The sequence below is a fragment of the Odocoileus virginianus genome, chromosome 17 (assembly GCF_023699985.2).
Source record: "Odocoileus virginianus isolate 20LAN1187 ecotype Illinois chromosome 17, Ovbor_1.2, whole genome shotgun sequence".
NCBI classification, from domain to species: domain Eukaryota; kingdom Metazoa; phylum Chordata; class Mammalia; order Artiodactyla; family Cervidae; genus Odocoileus; species Odocoileus virginianus.
In genome coordinates this window covers 11,167,359-11,185,152 of record NC_069690.1, presented here as the reverse complement: position 1 = coordinate 11,185,152, position 17,794 = coordinate 11,167,359, and the positions used below count along the sequence as shown (strand labels likewise).

General features: G+C 33.9%; 1 protein-coding gene across 10 annotated transcripts in view; it reads left to right on the top strand.

Annotated features, from left to right (window-relative positions):
* Nucleotides 1-17,794, top strand: part of BCAS3 (BCAS3 microtubule associated cell migration factor) — a 581,826-nt gene that overhangs the window by 159,299 nt on the left and 404,733 nt on the right. For all 10 annotated transcript variants that reach the window (XM_070478583.1, XM_070478586.1, XM_070478587.1 and 7 more), the window contains exons 12-13: nt 1,985-2,155; nt 14,080-14,173. In XM_070478583.1, the coding sequence (XP_070334684.1) occupies nt 1,985-2,155; nt 14,080-14,173 (265 nt within the window). The remainder of the gene's footprint in view (nt 1-1,984; nt 2,156-14,079; nt 14,174-17,794) is intronic.

Below are 17,794 nucleotides of genomic sequence, written 5' to 3'. Positions count from 1 at the left end.
ATACAATCAAAGACTTTAAACCTGAAAGGCATTCCTTTGATAAAGGGGATAGCTCCGTGGAAGTGGGAGCATCTCCATTAGCATTAATGGAGTGAGGACCTCAGCTGAGGCATCTCAAAGGTTAATCAGGCTTCCTGGCCAGCTTTTGACATCAATACACTGTGGCGCCTGGTTTTGTTGGTCCTTTGGAGGCTTTCTTGACAACAGCCTAACAGACTTTGTATAAGTCATTTCTTGTGAATTATTGAAACAAATGTTTGGCTGCTAATTGAAGAACACTAATGTGTTTTCTAATCACTACAGTTTGAGTTTTTAGCACTAAACAAAACTGTTACAATTGATTTGTGGCTTTTTCTTGGTTTCAGTCAGCTGTAAGTTATATCATTTTGCTTGAATTCTGCAAATGGCTCTGCTGGTCGTTTTATTTAAGTATTTATTAGGAAACACTATGATAGTCTTTATTTTTCCTTTTTTCCTTCCCAGTATACAGTTGTGTCCTAAATTCATGAAGTGTCAGATCGCAAGTAGTGTCAGGAATAGATTACAGGGCAATACTGGATAGTGGTTTGGAGCAAGTCCTGGTTTTGAGTTCTGGCTTTGTTATTGACTGGCTGTTTGAACTGCCGTTTTCCTTAACTTCTGTAGGCTCAGTTTTCTCTTCTACAAACCCGAGGTGTTTGAGGAAATCTATCCAGATCTTTTTTGGTTAAAGAGCCTTGACCAATTCCGAGTTCATAATAAAGGTTCCATGGAACATATTAATAGCTACAGTAAAATAATACATATATTTTGTGCTTTTCTTTTTTTTAAGTTCCATCTGATTGTTGCTTAAATTGCATTTAGGCCTTTATAAACAACCTTCTTTGCCTATCATTTATAAATTAATAATTGATATGCTGTGTAAGCAATATACTTTATAAAATTTAGATGTAGCATATGTCAGAATATAGGTCCATAATTATTTTAAAAGAGCAAGTCACAGTATTGAGGATTAAAGTATCTTAATAAAGACTTTTCCTCACAATAATGAGGATGTGTCTATTATAGTGTACATAATTTTTGATATGTCCATGTAGACTGGACAGTTTATTTTGGCTTTAATGATTAGAGTTCATGTGTGTGAATCACACAGTTTTCTCTTTGTTTTTGCTTTCTTCCCTTTCAGAGAAAACAAAAAAGTCCCATTACTTAACATGATTGTTTGTTAATGGTTATGAGAATAATCAGATGAAATTCACATAAAAGAAAACATACAGATGAGTTAGTTTATCTATTTGTTTTGAATGAAATGGAACTAAATTATTATGAAACATGTCTTTAATTGAAATAATATATTAGAAATATTGCATTAAATTGTTTTCTGTCTCTAGAGAGAAAAGAACCCTTTTAACTAATATTATGACATTTCATTCATGTAGTAATTGAAGTATCTTAAATGGAGTCTGCATTACCTGCATACCAAATCTTGATATACAGTATTATATAGCATCATGTTATAGATTTAAATGAGAAAGTCATTTTCACATATGGATTCTATCTGTATCTTAGTCTTTTTTATGCTTAAAAGTAGACTGAAAATTAGGTGTATACAGTTTTAAAAAAATAGAACATCACATAGTTCCTATTTCTTAATATTTCACATATTTTAAGTTACATGAATTGAGGAGAGGGAGAATATAAATATTTTTAATACAAATATAATTGTATTCTCATGTGAAACAAGCTCTGTAATTATTTACCCATGGCCTAATTGTCACCATGCTGACTTGGGGGTACTTACTGATACCATTCACTCAATCTAATACCAATCTTCTAACTAAAATTTAAGATTGTATAAAAAGTCAGACTGAATTTCTGTGAAAGTGCACTGCTACATGTGAGCTTCTTAGAAAATAAAGAATTTAATGTGAATTATCAAAACACATATTTCTATTTAGAATCCAAGTACTGATGCAAAATGATACATTTACCTTTCATTGTTTAGACTCTGAAAACTGGCTTGACAATGGTTGGGAAAGTGGTGACCCAGCTGACGGGCACGCTACCTTCAGGTGTGACGGAAGATGAAGTTGCCATCCATAGTAATTCAAGGCGGAGTCCTCTGGTCCCAGGCATCATCACAGTCATCGACACTGAAACAGTTGGAGAAGGCCAGGTAAGAGCCTGTAATGCCTGTGATGTTCGCTTTGTGCAGAGAGGATGGAGCAACTAAGAGTATCATTTGGGATCAAGATCATGCAAGATGTGTTTGGCCTTGGAGATGTGTTCATTCGGAATTGTAGAAAGTTAAGGTTATTTCAGGTTAGAATTTTTTTTTTTTTTTTCAAAAAATGATGAGTAATTATTGTACAACACAGGGAATATAGCCAATATTTTATAATAATTATAAGTGGCATGCATATGTGCTAAGCTGCTTCAGTCATTTCTGTCTCTTTGTGACCCTCTGTAGCCCTCCAGTTTCCTTTGTCCATGGGATTCTCCAGGCAGGAATACTAGAGTGGGTTGCTGTTTTCTTCTCCAGGGGATCTTCCCAACACGGGACTCTAACCCACATCTCTTATGTCTCCTGCATTGGCAGGCAGATTCTTTACCACTAGCAGCATCGAGGAAGCCCCATAAATGGCATTGTTGTTGTTGTTCAGTCACTTAGTCGTGTCCTACTCTTTTCGACCCTGTGGACTGTAGCCCACCAGGTTCCTTTGTCCATGGGATTCTCCAGGCAAGAATACTCTAGTGGGTTGCCATTTCCTCCTCCAGGGGACCTTCTGGACCCAGGAATTGAACCCGTGTCTCCTGAATTAGCAGGCAGATTCTCTACTAGTGAGCCACTTGGTAAGCCCACTATAAATGGCATAGAATCTTTTAAAAAATGATGTTGCTATTTAGTCGTTAAGTCGTGTCTGACTCTTTTGTGACCCCGTGGACTGCAGCCTGCCTGGCTCCTCTGTCTGTGGAATTTCCCAGGCAAGAATACTGGAGTGTGTTGCCATCTCCTTATCTTGGGGATCTTCCCAACCCAAGGATCAAACTTGCGTCTCCTGCTTGGGAGTCAGATTCTTTATCACTGAGCCACCTGGGAAGTAACGTGTTAAAACCTGTTATTTCAAACATTGTTAATGTATCAAACCTGAAGTTAAAATAGAGGTTGTATAGAATCCTCTTGTTATCTCTTCATCAGGACATTTGTTCCATAAATAAATAATTATAGATATATCTTTTATACCATTTAATAATGTTCCTTTTTTTAAAAAAATGACATTTATTAAAAAATGACACTATAAGCTGAATCAGTCTAATTATAGCTAATTACATTTTCCAGGTGGTGCTAGTGGTAAAGAACCCACCTGCCAGTGCAGGAGACACAAGAGATGTGGGTTCGATCCCTGAGTTGAGACGTTCTCTTGGAGGAGGGCATGGAACCCACTCCATTATTCTTGCCTGGAGAATTCCATGGACAGGGAAGCCTGGAGGGCTACAGTCCACAGTGTGGCAAAAAGTCAGACACAACTGAAGTGACTTGGCATGCATGCATGTGGTGGTTATAAGTGACAATAATGTTAATGAATTTTATTGCAAATTTTATTACCGATACTTCGTGACAAATACAAAAAAAATACACAAAATCTCAAAGAGTATATTAGAATATGTAAGTGGTAATAACTTATTATATGTTCAGATGAAAAATAGAATATGTTCAGATAAAAAATAGATCTTATATGTTCATATAAAACATTTTTACAGTCTAGGTTTAGAAACATTTAAGACAGAGGATGAGATGGTTGGATGGCATCACCTATTCTATGGACATGGGTTTGCGTAAACTCTGGGAATTGGTGATGGACAGGGAGGCCTGGTGTGCTGCAATTCATGGGGTCGCAAAGAGTTGGACACGACTGAGTGACTGAACTGAACTGAACTGAAGAGTGATGATAAACATGGAAAAATATGCTATGCTTATGTAAGTCTTGCTAGAAATAAGCCGATTTGGTTTTGTTTTTCTCCCCCATGCACTTATAAACAGTATTTTCTTTTGAATCATAGTTATGGATTTTAAATTATATTTCTGAAAGGAAGGTAATTTTAATGGCTTGTGATCTTTGCTGTAAGTACCCAATCTAAAATTGATTACCAGAATGAGATAGGAGTAGAGCAAGATTTGGAAGTACAAATTATTTTAATTTATATTAAATTATTTATTTAAATATTAAATATAAACATAGAACTTATATTTAGTTCTGTTTTCAGAACATAATTATGTGAGCCATTAGAATATTAACCCTAAATATTGCATTCTTTTTTTAGAAAATCTGCTTCCAGTATATATGGTTCTGCATCTTGATGAGCGATTACATTTGGCTGGTACTCATATATTAATTCCTATAGTAAGATCAAGTGGCATTTAAAAAAAATACAGACTGTGCTGCAGTGAAAAGAAAAAAATCTTTGAAATTCTGGCTATTATTGAATCTGGCTATTATATTTTATTTGAAATCTGAATAATATACTTCTCTGCCTTTCCCATCTTAACTTTGTGGTTAACCAGATATGTTACAGGCTTGTATTCCTGTTTAAAACTCTATTTAATGAAGTGCTAGCAAACTTTTCAGTTGACTGTAATGACTTTTTTTTTTCAGTTGTGTTAATTAGCTCGAGTTGATAGACACATACAGATGTTCTCTTTTTAAATTGGAATTAAATAGTTAAACGCTTAGTGTTTTATGAGTGTTAACAACTATTTTCTTTTGTCCTTTGATTCTTAATTAATTCACCTCCAAGGCCACCCACATTTACTAAGTAGTAACAACCCTCCTCAATATTGTCTAGTTTGGCCGGTATGCCTAAGTCTGTTAAACATCTAGCATTTGTTGACAGACTGATATGTGGTGATTTAAATGTTGAAACTGTTATCTCCTATTATTTTTGATGAAATGGAGCTATAACTCGTTAATTTATATAATGAGTAAAAAGAATTTAATTTATACAAAAAGCATAGCCTTAGGTCTTGTGTTTTCAAATGTGGTTTGTTTTTTTCCCCCTAGTTCTTTGTTAGCTCTTTATAACTTTAAATTGGAATTCTCACATTTGGAATATGGAAATGGACTGTAGATTATATGAAAGTATTTTTTCTGTGAGAAGTACATTGTTAACATTGGAAACAACTGAAGTTGTTCATTAGGAAATAAGAATAGTAAAATGTTAGCTTTTAAAAGTTAAAAAATTGAAAGTGTTGCTCAACCTGAGAAATTTTATCTTTTCTATCATTTGTTGGGACCATAATCTCTTTCCATTCCTACTTATAACATATTCTTAAATTTTTATTGATTTCAAAATTCTGTTAAAAGACAGGAAATAAATGAGAAGTTCCTATGTACATTTTTAAGGAATCATAAGTATTTTTTCAAAGCAACAAGATTTCTTCAGTATAATACTGCCTTCTTTTATTGACATGAATCTGTTTTTTGTCAAGAAGACATTTTTGTCTCTGATAAATAGTTCAGTTGGAGTACAGCGCTGTTTTTAAGTTATGCTGGATTGTGTTAAAAAGACTGCAGTGGTTAATGTCATGGATTTATCACTTTAAGTCCTTTCCCACTGATGTTTGACCTTAACTGTAGTGTTTTTTTCTTGTCCATCTCCATCTTAGGAACTAAAGCTGACATTATGTTCACTTTTGCTATTTAAATCCATTGAGACCTCACTAAAGATATTTTCATGTTTACAGGGATAGTATATAAAATTTGATTCACCATCTTTCTGATGCTGAATTGATTAGTATTATTTGATGGTGGCAGGATCACTGTATGGTAACTGCATTAAAGAGGTATAGATTTGGTTGACTGTCCATTTTGTCTGTGTTAACTGCCATGTTTTATTTAAAAGCATAAGCAGTTTAATTTGCCTTTATAAATTTACATAATTTAAGTTAGCAGGTGGCAAAGTCTCTAATCAAAGAAAAATGCTCCAGAATGATGACATAAACTAGAGCTATTCTTGCCCTGAGTGTAAATACAAGTGTAATTCATAATAATTTAGTGGTTCCTGTGGTGTTTGTCTTTTTGTTCATATGATAAAGCCTTATCCACCTTGTATCAATTAAAGTACTTTGCTTTAATAATATCAAATTGTTACTCACACACAGGATTTTAGCCTGTTTAGATAGTGAGTGAAAATAAAGTCTTAGGACAACTGATTTGGGATATCTTTGGTATTAATTTGATATTTTAGGCAAGGTGATGGTGCAGTGGAGAGAATCTGTAAAAAAGTATCTGGTTGTTGTTATATTTGTGAAGCTCATAAAAAGAAGATTCGAAGAAGTCTGTGTATTTTTAGGAGGTTTTGGTACTCAGCACAATTAATGAGCCCTTTTGCTTGATGGCTTGTGTATTAGCACCATCAAATAGAGCACTCAATACTAACTGTACTGCAGAGAGAGGTACAGAGTTATAATACATGAAAGATAAGAGGCTCTGATAAGAGATTGGTTTCACATAGAAAAATGGGCAAGGATAAAATATTTAACAGAAAAAAATATATACAACTGGTATAAAATCTATAGTTTTTTTTTTTAATCTATAGTTTTAACTTGTTATCAGAGAAAGACAAAACTGTACCAAGATACCACTTGTCCCCTTCAGTATGAGAGAAATTAAAAAGCTTGTGGTATACTCTACATTTTTAACTTTTAATTTTGAAGTAATTGTAGACCCACAGTAAGTTGCAGATATATCCATGTGCCCTTCACCCAGTTTCCTCCAAGTTTGCCCAGGATGTCTCTCTGTGACATCTTACATAGTGGTCATAAAAAGTTAGAGCCAGGATATTGACAATCACACCTTACTGGTAACTAGGCTTTTGACCATATTTAGCTCTCACCATTTGTTTTTACCTGCATTCATTTGTGTATGTTCTCTGAATATTGAAAGAACTCCTACAGCTGGATAATAAAAAGATAAATAGCCTTATTTTAAAATGAGCAAAGGATTTGAATAGACATCTTTCTGGAAATAATACACCAATGGCCAGTGAGCAGAAATGAGAGCCCTGGCACCCTGCTGGTGGGGATGTAAAACAGTGCAGCTGCTGTGGAAAAGAGTTACCATTTGATTGGGCAGCTGTCTCCTAGAGAACTGCTCTTTGGAGGTATATAACCAAGAAAAATGAAAATGTATGTTTGTGTAAAAATTTGTTCATGAATGTTTATAGCAGTATTATTCATATAGCTAGAAAATGGGAGCAACCCAAATAAATATACTTTAACTGATCAGTGGATGGGTAAATAGAATGTGACATAGACATACAATGTAATATTATTTAGCAGTAAAAAGAAGTAAAATATTAATGCTACAAAATGAATGAACCTTGAAAACATTGTGGTTGGTGACAGAAGCCAGTTGCAAAAGAATACGTATTGTATGAATCTATTTTTATGAAATGTCCAGAACAGGCAAATCTATAGAAAGAGAAAGTAGATTGTTTGCCTAGGGCTGGGAGTTTGAAGAAAACAGAGGGTTGCAGGGTGACTGTTAATGGTACGAAGTTTCTTTTAGGTGATTAAAATGTTCTAATTTGATTGTCATAATGATTGCACAACTCTGTGAATATGCCATGTATCCTAAAGCAAATCCTTAGTATATTTATCAGACTTTCCTGGAGACTGCTCCTATAAGACTTCTTTCTCTTGTGTTCCTCTCGAGCATGTTTGAAAATTGAATGGAAGAATGGAAAAGAGAGATGAGAGAAATAATTTGTAATGCATGCTCCCCCTCCCCCCCACTTTTGGTAAAATATATATAATGTAAAATTTGCCATTTAACTTTTTAAGTTTACAATTCAGTGGTATTAAGTACATTTGCAATGTTGACTAATCATCATTATCATCCATGTCCAGAATTTTTCATTATCTGTACCCATTAAATAATATCTCCCCACCCCTCTGTTCTCACAGTCCCTGGTGACCACCATTCTAATTTCTGTCTCCAATAGATTGCCCATAATTAAAAAGACATACAGTATAAAGTGTTGGAAAAGATGTGGGGAGATGAAAGTATCTACTTTGGAAAGCAGTTTTCTTAAGTTCAGTATACATTTATCATATGACCAAGCAAATCCATTTGTAAGTATCTGCCCAAGATATAAACATGTTTTCAAAGAAGATGTGTGTGCAGATATTCATAGCAGCATTATACATAATAGCAGTCAATTGTAAATAATCCAAATTGCCAAAAATTGATCGCTGAGCTCACATGTTGTGGTTCCTCCATACTGTGCAATACAAGTAAGCAATGCAAAGAAGTGAATGATACCTGAAACGGCATGGTTGAACCACATAATATGTAAGTGAAAGAAATGGAAGATGAATTGCATGATTCTATTTATTTGAAAAAATTTGAAAATTTTTAGAAGGGGCAAAAGAGATGAAATACACTCTAGGGATTGTCTGGGACTTGTTGGTATTCTGCTGTAAAGTCATCATGAAGAAACTTTGGGAATGTTAGAAGTATCCTAAATCTAGAGTGTGGTAATGGTTATACAACTGTATAAGTTTACTGAGCATTATCTACTTATATGGGGTGATTTGTGTGTATAAATTTAGCGATATTTGGGGAATGACTCCCAGCTATGATGAAGTGGAGAGATAAGCATATCTTTTTCCCAGATAATAAGTACATTACGGACAAAAGTTTCAAAAGTAACTATTTTGGGGGTGAGGGCTCTAGAAATCGATCAGAAAGCTAAGAAAGAAGTGATAAACATGTATTCACATTTCTTGTATCTACATCTGCCAGGGGCTTGGTGAGTGTGGTAGTTTAACCAGAGCAGAGTAGGCCATATAAACAAGCAGTTCCCTTTTAGAGGGTGGATTTACTTGATTTGGAATAGAAGGTTAAAAACCTAAGCTCAACAGTGTTTTCATTAGACTTGGTAGGTGATGAATAGGATAATGTGTGCTCTTGTAGCCTGAGCTTGCGATCTCAGTTTGGGGCCGATTTGAAAAGAACAGAGAGGAAGAATTGATGACATGTGAAGAGTCTCAGAGACCTTTGGAACAGCAGCAGACCTACCAACATACATATATATATTTGTTTTAGGAAGATTGTTTTAGGGAATAAGATGTTTCTTAGTTGACAATTCGCGAGGCAGTAGTATCTCAAAGGAGTGGGAAAAGAGATGGAGCTATGTTGAAGCAAGGAGCTGTAATTTATCACAATTAAGTCTAAAATTAACCTGTAATCCTGTTTTCTATAAAGCACCTTAAACCTATATAGCAAATCACTAAGAAATTGCTCCCAAAAAATCAACAGAAGATAAAAATAGTAAACATTAGGAATACTTGTTTAATACGAAGGAAGAGGATCAGAGCAACAAACACCTGAGACGTGAAAGTAAATGGAAAATGGCAGACCTAAATCCAATTATGTGTGTAATTGTATTAACTATAAATGGACTCCAGTTAAAAGAGAGTGATTATCAGACCAGAATCACTTTAGATTCAAAGACATAATTGGCTGAAGTAAAAGGTTGTAAGAAATGTACCATGCAAACAGTAACGGTAATAGAATTGGAGTGGTTATATTAATATCTGATAAAAGATTTTGAGTCAAGAAATATTTCCAGATAAAAAGAAGGACATTTTATAATGATGAGAGGGTCAGTGTAATAGGTGGATAAAATGATAATGTATAAACACAACATATAACAACATAGGGCAACAACCATTAAGCAAAATCTGACAGACTGAAAGAAGAAATTCTAGCTAACATTTATAGTTTGAGATTTAAATACTGTACTTTCAATAATTGATGGAAAAACAATACAAAAATTTTAAGAGATTGATAGATTTAAAGACTTGATTAGCACTATCAACCAATATGATCTGAAACTCCCCACCTTCCAACCTACAGACTTCACATTCTTTTCAAAAATATCTGGAATATTCCCCAAGGTAGATCATATAATTGTCCATAAAGCAAATCTAAAGAATGGAAATCAATAATAGAATGAAATTATGATATGAAAGAATCTCAAGGATATTAGAAAATATTTTGCATGCAGTGAGCATAGAAATAGAACATATCATATATTATATATAATATATAATATATAATAATATTATATATAATAATTCTATATATTATATAGAATATAATTATAGCTATATTATTCTTTAATGGGAAAATTATAGCTTTAAATTCTTATAGTAGAAAAGAAAAATGGTCCTAATTTAAAAACCTTAGCTCTCCATCAAGAGAATTTAAAAACAGCAAATTATAATGAAAGCAAGACAAAATTGAAGTAAATAATAGAAATATGACCAGCAGTCAACAAAATAGCACTGAAATGATGGGGAAAATCAATAGCAGTTCTTTGAAAATATTAACAAATTTGATAAATCTGGTGGTATAGCAAATGAGATTGTTTTCTTAATTTCTTTTTTTTTAAATTAGTGTTTGTTAATAAATAGAAAAAACTGATTTTTTAAAATTCTTACTTTTTTAAATTAAGAGTGCTAATTTTGTATCCTGCAACTTTGTTGAATTTTGTGTGTGTGTGCGTAATCTAGAGAGGAAAGTTTCTTTCTTTAACCATTTGTATGTCTTGTATTTCTTTTCCTTTTTTCCCCCCTCTCTTTTGAGTTGGTTGCTATGACTAGACCTCACAATACTGTGTTGAACAGTAGTGCTGAGAGAGGGCATCCTTGCCTTTTTTAGTAATCTTAGAGGAAAAGCTTCCAGTCTTGCCCCATTGGATGTAATGTTAACTTTGGACTCTGTATATGTGACTTATTATATTATTAAAGATGGTAATTTCCCAGTATTCCTAGTTTGTTGAGTGTTTTTGTCATGAAAGTGGTTGAATTTTGTCAAATGCTTTTTCCGTACTGATTGAGATGATCATGTGATTGTTGTCCTTCATTCTGTTAATGTGTTTTATTACATTGATTGATTTTTGTATGTTGAACCATCCTTACATTCCATGTATAAACCTCACTTTTCTTGGTGTATAATCCTTTTAATATGTTGAGTTTGGTTTGACCCCATTTTCTTTTAGATGATTGTATCATTATTCTTCGGGAATATTGATTTGTAATTTTCTTTTTGTCTTTGGTATCAGGGCAAATGAGGGCCTCATAGAAATCTCTTATAATCCATTTTATGTCTGTGACGTCAGTTTTAATGGCTCCTCTTTCATTTCTAATTTTAGCTATTTGAATTTTCTCTCTTGTTTTTGTTAGTCTAGTTAAGGTTTGTCAATTTTGTCTTTTTTTTTTTTTAAGAAAGCAAACTCTTAGGGACAAACTTAACCAAGGAGATGAGAGACTTACACACTAAAAACTATAATATGTTGTTAAAAGAAGTGAAAGGCATCTTTCAGGTATAGAAAAGTGGAAAGACATCTCATGCTTGTGGATTTTAAGACTTAATGTTCTTAAAATATCCATAGTACCCAATGTGATATTAAGTGCAGTACCTATCAAAGGCTCTATGACATTTTGTGGCAGTAATAGAGAAAACCATACTAGTATTCTTATGGAATCTGAAGGGACCCTGAAAAGCTGAAACAATCTTGGGGTGAAAAAAAACACTGCTTCACTTTAAATCATATTACAAAGCAATAGTAATTAAGATGAGGTGATACTGGCATAAAGATAGACCAATGGAAAAGAGTAGAAAGTGCAAAAATGAACCCATGCATATACATCCAAAATATTTTTGACAAAGTTGAAAGAAACTACACAGTGGGGAAACAGTCTCAACAAATGAAGTTAGGAAAACTGGATAGCTAATGCAAAAGAATGAAGCTGGGCCCTTACCTTATACCATATACAAAAATGATTTTAGATTCAACCTGAGACCAGAACTATTGAACTCCTGCAAGAAAACAGGAGAAAATCTTTAGTACACTGGATCGAGCAATGATTTCTTGCATATAATGCCAAAAGCACAGGTAACAAAGTAAAAAATAGACAAATAGAACTACATCAAACTTTAAAAGTTCTGTGCCTAAAAGGAAATAGCCATGTGAAAAGGCAACCTATGGGGTGGAAGAAAATCATGGTAAATCATATATCTGATAAGGAGTTAATATATAGTATAAGGAATTTCTGCAGCTCAACAATTAGAAAAAAAATAAATGAGCATAGGACTTGAATCAAGACACTTCTCCAAAGAAGATGTAGGCATGTCCAATAAACATGAATAAGTGCTCAACATCTCTAATCATTAGTGAATCAAAACCACAGTGAAGTATCACCTCCCACCTATCAGGTGATGACCTCTATCAACAGAACAGAAAATAACAGTGTTGTCAAACATGGGGAGAAGATGGCACCCTTGGGAACTTTTGGTGGGAATATACAATGATACAGCCATTATGGAAATCAGCATGAAACTTTCTAAAAGCATTGAAAATAGAGTTACTTCCATCTTTATATGCAAAATAATTCAAAGCAGGATCTTGAAGCGACATTTACCCATCGATGTTCATTGTAGCATTATTCACAGTACCCGGGAGGTAGAAGCTATCCAGATGTCCACCACCAGGTAAATGGATAAAGAAAAATGTATATATGTGTGTGTATATATATACACATATATACACATACACATTATATATACACGCACACACATATATACACACACATATACATTCACACACATGCACACAGTGTAATAACATTACACAACCTTTAAAAAGAAGGAAATCTTTTAACATGTTACAGTGTTGATAAACTTTGAGGCCATTATGCTAAGGGAAATAAGCCAGTCACAAAGGTACAAATACAAAATTCTTCCTTTTATTTTGAATTTCTAAAATAGTCAAAGCATAGAAACAAAGTTGAAAGGTGGTCAGTAAGGGTGGGAGGAGGGAAAAAGAAGACTTAGTGTTTAGTAGGTATAGAATTTAAGTTTTGCAAGGTGAAAAAGTTCTAGAAATCTGTTAACAGTGTGAATATATTTGACGGTACTAAACTAAATACTTAAAAATGGTTATAGTGGTAATAACAAAAAGACCTATAGACAAAAGATTTGACAATCTGCAGCTTGACTGAATTGCAGGTTCTAGCTAGAACAATAAGGCAAGAAAATTAAAGCATTAAGATAGGGAAAGGATGACAAATCAGACATTTCTATAAAATGGATTGTTGTAACAGTGCTACCTAAAAATATTGACTTGTAAACATAAAATAAGTAACTTTTATTGAATGTAAATTATACCCCTATAAAGCTTTTTAAGTCTAAAAGAAAAATTAACCTTGCCAGTATAGGACTACTTTTCTGGATTACTTCGGATTAAATTCTTTGTCTGAATATCATGATGCAATATTGGTATAGTAGGTGTTCCCTTTGTAACATTAGTTATGTAAAAGTTTTAATTTATTGAGTTAATTGCTTGCTTTGCAAAATGAATGCATGCTATTTTAAAACTTTTTTCTTTAGGGATCATTGAATAGTGCATTTTCAATAGGCAGATTGTATGGAATGTAAATTGTATTTCGATATGCTTAAAAGAAAATGAAGGAATGAATTTGACATACCAAACTGCCTGTTCTACTGGTAGTATTTTCAAAGAAGCGTTGTGTCTGTCTAAAAACTAGAGGTTAAAGACCACAGTGTTTGTACTTTAAGTTAAAAATATTTGTCCATTCCCCTAATATACATATGCCTGTTTGTATTTAACTTATGGTGAGTTTTTTTTTTTTTTTTTTTTTGCTGTTCTGTTCCAGTCATGGGCAAGAGTTTTTGGGGCCATAACACAATAAGAACTCCTATTCCTATTTTTAGATAAAGCTGTGTAGAGCTGATTTTAAGCTTTTCATTTTTTCTGAACTGAAGCTTGAAGAAATCATTGTCATCTGCAGTCAGGTCAACCAGTTGTTTTTAGAGATTATATGATTGATTCACTGGGGGCATTTTACATCTTTTCCTTATTTCTGAAGTGGCATTCTCACCTTGTATTATGAAGAATAATCGTCAAATGTAGCAGAAACCTGTTACTTGGTCAGGGATGTAGTGGTGTTGTGTATCTTCAAGGTCAGTAATTGGTTAACTTCCATTTGTCTTCTTCCTTTCTGTAAAGGTGCTTGTGAGCGAGGATTCTGACAGTGACGGCATCGTGGCCCATTTCCCTGCTCATGAAAAACCAGTGTGCTGTATGGCTTTTAATACAAGTGGTATGTCCTTCCCCTCGCCCCTATTTATATTATGAGTTTTCTACCCAATTTTTTGGAAATGGAAATATGAAATATATGTGTTAGGGTATATGACATAAGTAAGTAGTTTTCAGTGATTATTGAATGAATGAATTTATACTAAAAATTTAGACACCCTATAAAGATTAATTTTACTGAGTAAAGTTGTGATTGAGTGGTAAAGATAAATAATAGATACATAAACAAATAATAGACACATAAACAGTGCTGTTGAATTGCATTTATTTCTGTGTTATAAGGCAAGGACTTTAATATTCGAAACTACTTATGTATGTGAATGGCATTTTCTCTGTAACTACATGTTTCTTTTAAACAGTACAATGAGATGTCATGTTGATTAAACAACACATTTTATATAATGTGTGTGTATGTATTTTGCTAAACTGTTTGAATGTAAGTTACATATGTGATGACATTTCACCAACTACACATTAAGCCTACATTTTCTAAGAGTAAGGCCCTTGTACTTTGTAACCAAATAGTATGTTATATTCAGAAAAGTAGCATGTAAAAATAGTATGTTATATTCAGAAAAGTAGCACGTTGTGTTATCTAAAATCCAAGTCATCATTTAAAATTTCCCAATGAGAAATGAGTTCAACAAAGAGTTCCCTAACTGATTCAAATCAAGATCTAATTAAAGTTCACTCCTTATGTTTTGTCTCTTTGTGAGTGAGTGAAGTTACTCAGTCGTGTCCGACTCTTTGTGAGTCCATGGACTGTAGCCCGCTAGGCTCTTCTGTCCATGGAATTCTCCAGGCAAGAATACTGGAGTGGGTTGCCATTTCCTTCTCCAGTTTATCTCTTTAGCTCTTTTTAATCCAATTTATAGCTTTCACCTTCCCACCCCTACTCCCCACCCTCAAGTTGCAGTGTCCAGACTAGTTATCTTGTCCAAATTCTGCATTTGTCACATATTTTTTTCATTATAATAATGTTTTCCTTTTTTTCCTTAAAGACTTTTAAATCCATTCAGGCCTGAAGATTATTTTTTTCAAACTTCCTATGTATTGTTGTGTACATCCTTTCATCCTAGCAGGAGGTACATTATATCAGGCTGTCTTGTAATTTATGATACTACATTTGATCACATGAATAAGTTAGTGACCATCAAATGTCTATATTTTGAAAATAGGTTCTCACGTGGAGATTAGCAAGTGCAGAGTTATTTTGGCCTCATTTCTTGCTTTCTTTTTTTTAAAAAAGTAATTTATTTATTTAATTTTTGGCTGTGCTGGGCCTTCGTTGCTGCACAGGCTCTTGTCTAGTTGCAGTGGGTTGGGGCTAATCTCTAGGTATGGCGCACGGGTTTCTCATTGCAGTGGCTTCTCTTGTTGCAGATTACGGGCTCTAGGCTCGCGGGCTTCAGTGGTTGCGGTTCCCAGGCTCTAGAATACAGGCTCAGTAGTTGTGGCGCACTGGCTTAGTTGCTCTGTGGCACATGGGATCTTCCCAAACCAGGTATCGAACCTGTGTCTCCTATATCGTCAGGTGGATTCTTTACCATGGAGCCAGCAGGGAAGCCCCTGGTCTCATTTCTGAATCAACTTTTTACTAAATAGTTTTGTTATTATACATTGAAGGCTATAGAATGGTGGTTTTTCTATCATCTTTTCAGCATTGATTAACTTCTGTTAACTCTATTTAAAGAAAGAGTTTTCTCTTACTAAGCAGAAATGAGCCACAGTTTTCCTGGATGTGAAAGGCAGGGTAAATATGTAATACTTCCTCTTTAACTATCAGTTTTCATAGTTAGGAGTTGGTTTAATACTTCCAGTGGTGGAATTCCACTCCAGTGGACTTATTTTAAAAATACTTTGGTTATGAATAAAAGATAAAATTGCTCTGATGCTTTCAGAGCTGAGATAGTCTTCATTAGTTTGTGAACTTTTCCTTGCTTGGTGGGTCTGAGGAGACTGCCATTTCTTATTCTGCAGAATATTAGTTAAAACTGATGGAAAGACCCATCTTTTTCCTCCTTTTCATCTTTTCAGATCAAGAATGATCATAAGAGGATAATATTTGAGTAATCTTCCTCCTCTGAATTAGCCATGTTCAATGGAGAGGAAGATTTTGTAGTAATTGTTGATCAGTGCATAGATTTAATTAATGAAGACAAAGATTTATTGAAATGCTCTGAATGCTGTGGGATTTAAGTTGAATTTGAAGAAACAATCTGGAAGTTATGTCACTTATAGTACTCTTCTTAGAGTAACCAGTATGACTCATTTTTGATAGGCCATCTGTTATGTCAGATCTCCTTTGTGTTAATCTATGTTTCATATGGCCAGAGTTGGGATGCTTCGGACATCTGAAGTTGTATTTTTTCCTGTCTGTGAATCTTCATTGTTATAAAAACAACTTATATAACTTAGAGCATATTGTAGTTACCTCTGTCATTGTGTAGCAGTTGGTTCTAGAAGACCGTAGATTTCTGTGATTTCATAGTTTTGTTCTACATTTGCCATTTGATTTCTGTTTTAACTCCCAAATTTATGTTTTAATGGAAAGGTTAAAATTGTTTATGTTTATACTTAAAATTTTAATTTAGGTATAGTTGGTTTACAGTGTTTCAGGTACACAGGAGAATTATTCAGTTGTATAATATATGTATTCTCTTTCAGATTCTAGTGTAGGTCATTACAAGATATTGAATATAATTCCCTCGGCTGTGTAGTAGGTCCTATACTTTTCTGTGTTCCTAGCATGTTAATTGTATAACTGTATAATTTATCTTGCAGTAATCATTTCTTTAAATATTTGTTTGCTAACCTGTCTGTTCCAGTTTATATTAGGATTCACTCTTGGTGTTGCACATTCAAGGTTTTGATAGATAATGACATGTAGCCACCATTATAAGGGCTTCCCTGGTGGCTCTGTAGGAGACATGGGTTTGATCCCTGGGTTGGGAAGATCGCCTGGAGAAGGAAATTGCAACCCACCCCAGTACTGGTTCTTACTTGGGAAGTATATGGACAGAGGAGCCTGGTGGGCAGCAGTCCATGGGGTCACAAAGAGTTGTCATGACTTAGTGACTAGACAGTGACAGCAGCAACAATCCATCATAATAGTACTATACAGAATAGTTTGAACAGTTGAACAAAATCCCTGTTGCTCTGCCTGTTCATTCCTCCTCCTCTCAATTCCTGACAACCACTGATCTTTCTTCTCTTTCCATATTTTCAGAATGTCATATAGTTGGAATGTTACATGATTAGCCACTTCATATCGGCTTCTTTCACTTACTAATATGCGTTCAAGTCTCCTGTGTCTCTTCATGCCTATATTGCTCATTTCTTTTTAGCATTGAATAATATTCTATTGTATCATACTTTATTTGTCATCTGTATTTATTATTTACTGAGCAGTCTGTATCTTTTGTCCATTTTTAAATTGGTTTGTTGGTTTTTTGATTGTTGAAATTTAAGTGTTCTTTATATGTTTTAGATAGCAGTCCTGTATCAGATATGTGTTCTATAAATATTTTCTCCAAGCCTGTGATTTGTTTTCTCATTCTCTTGAAGTAGTTTTCGAAGATCAAAGTATTTAACTTTAATGAAGTCCAGCATCAGTCATTTCTGT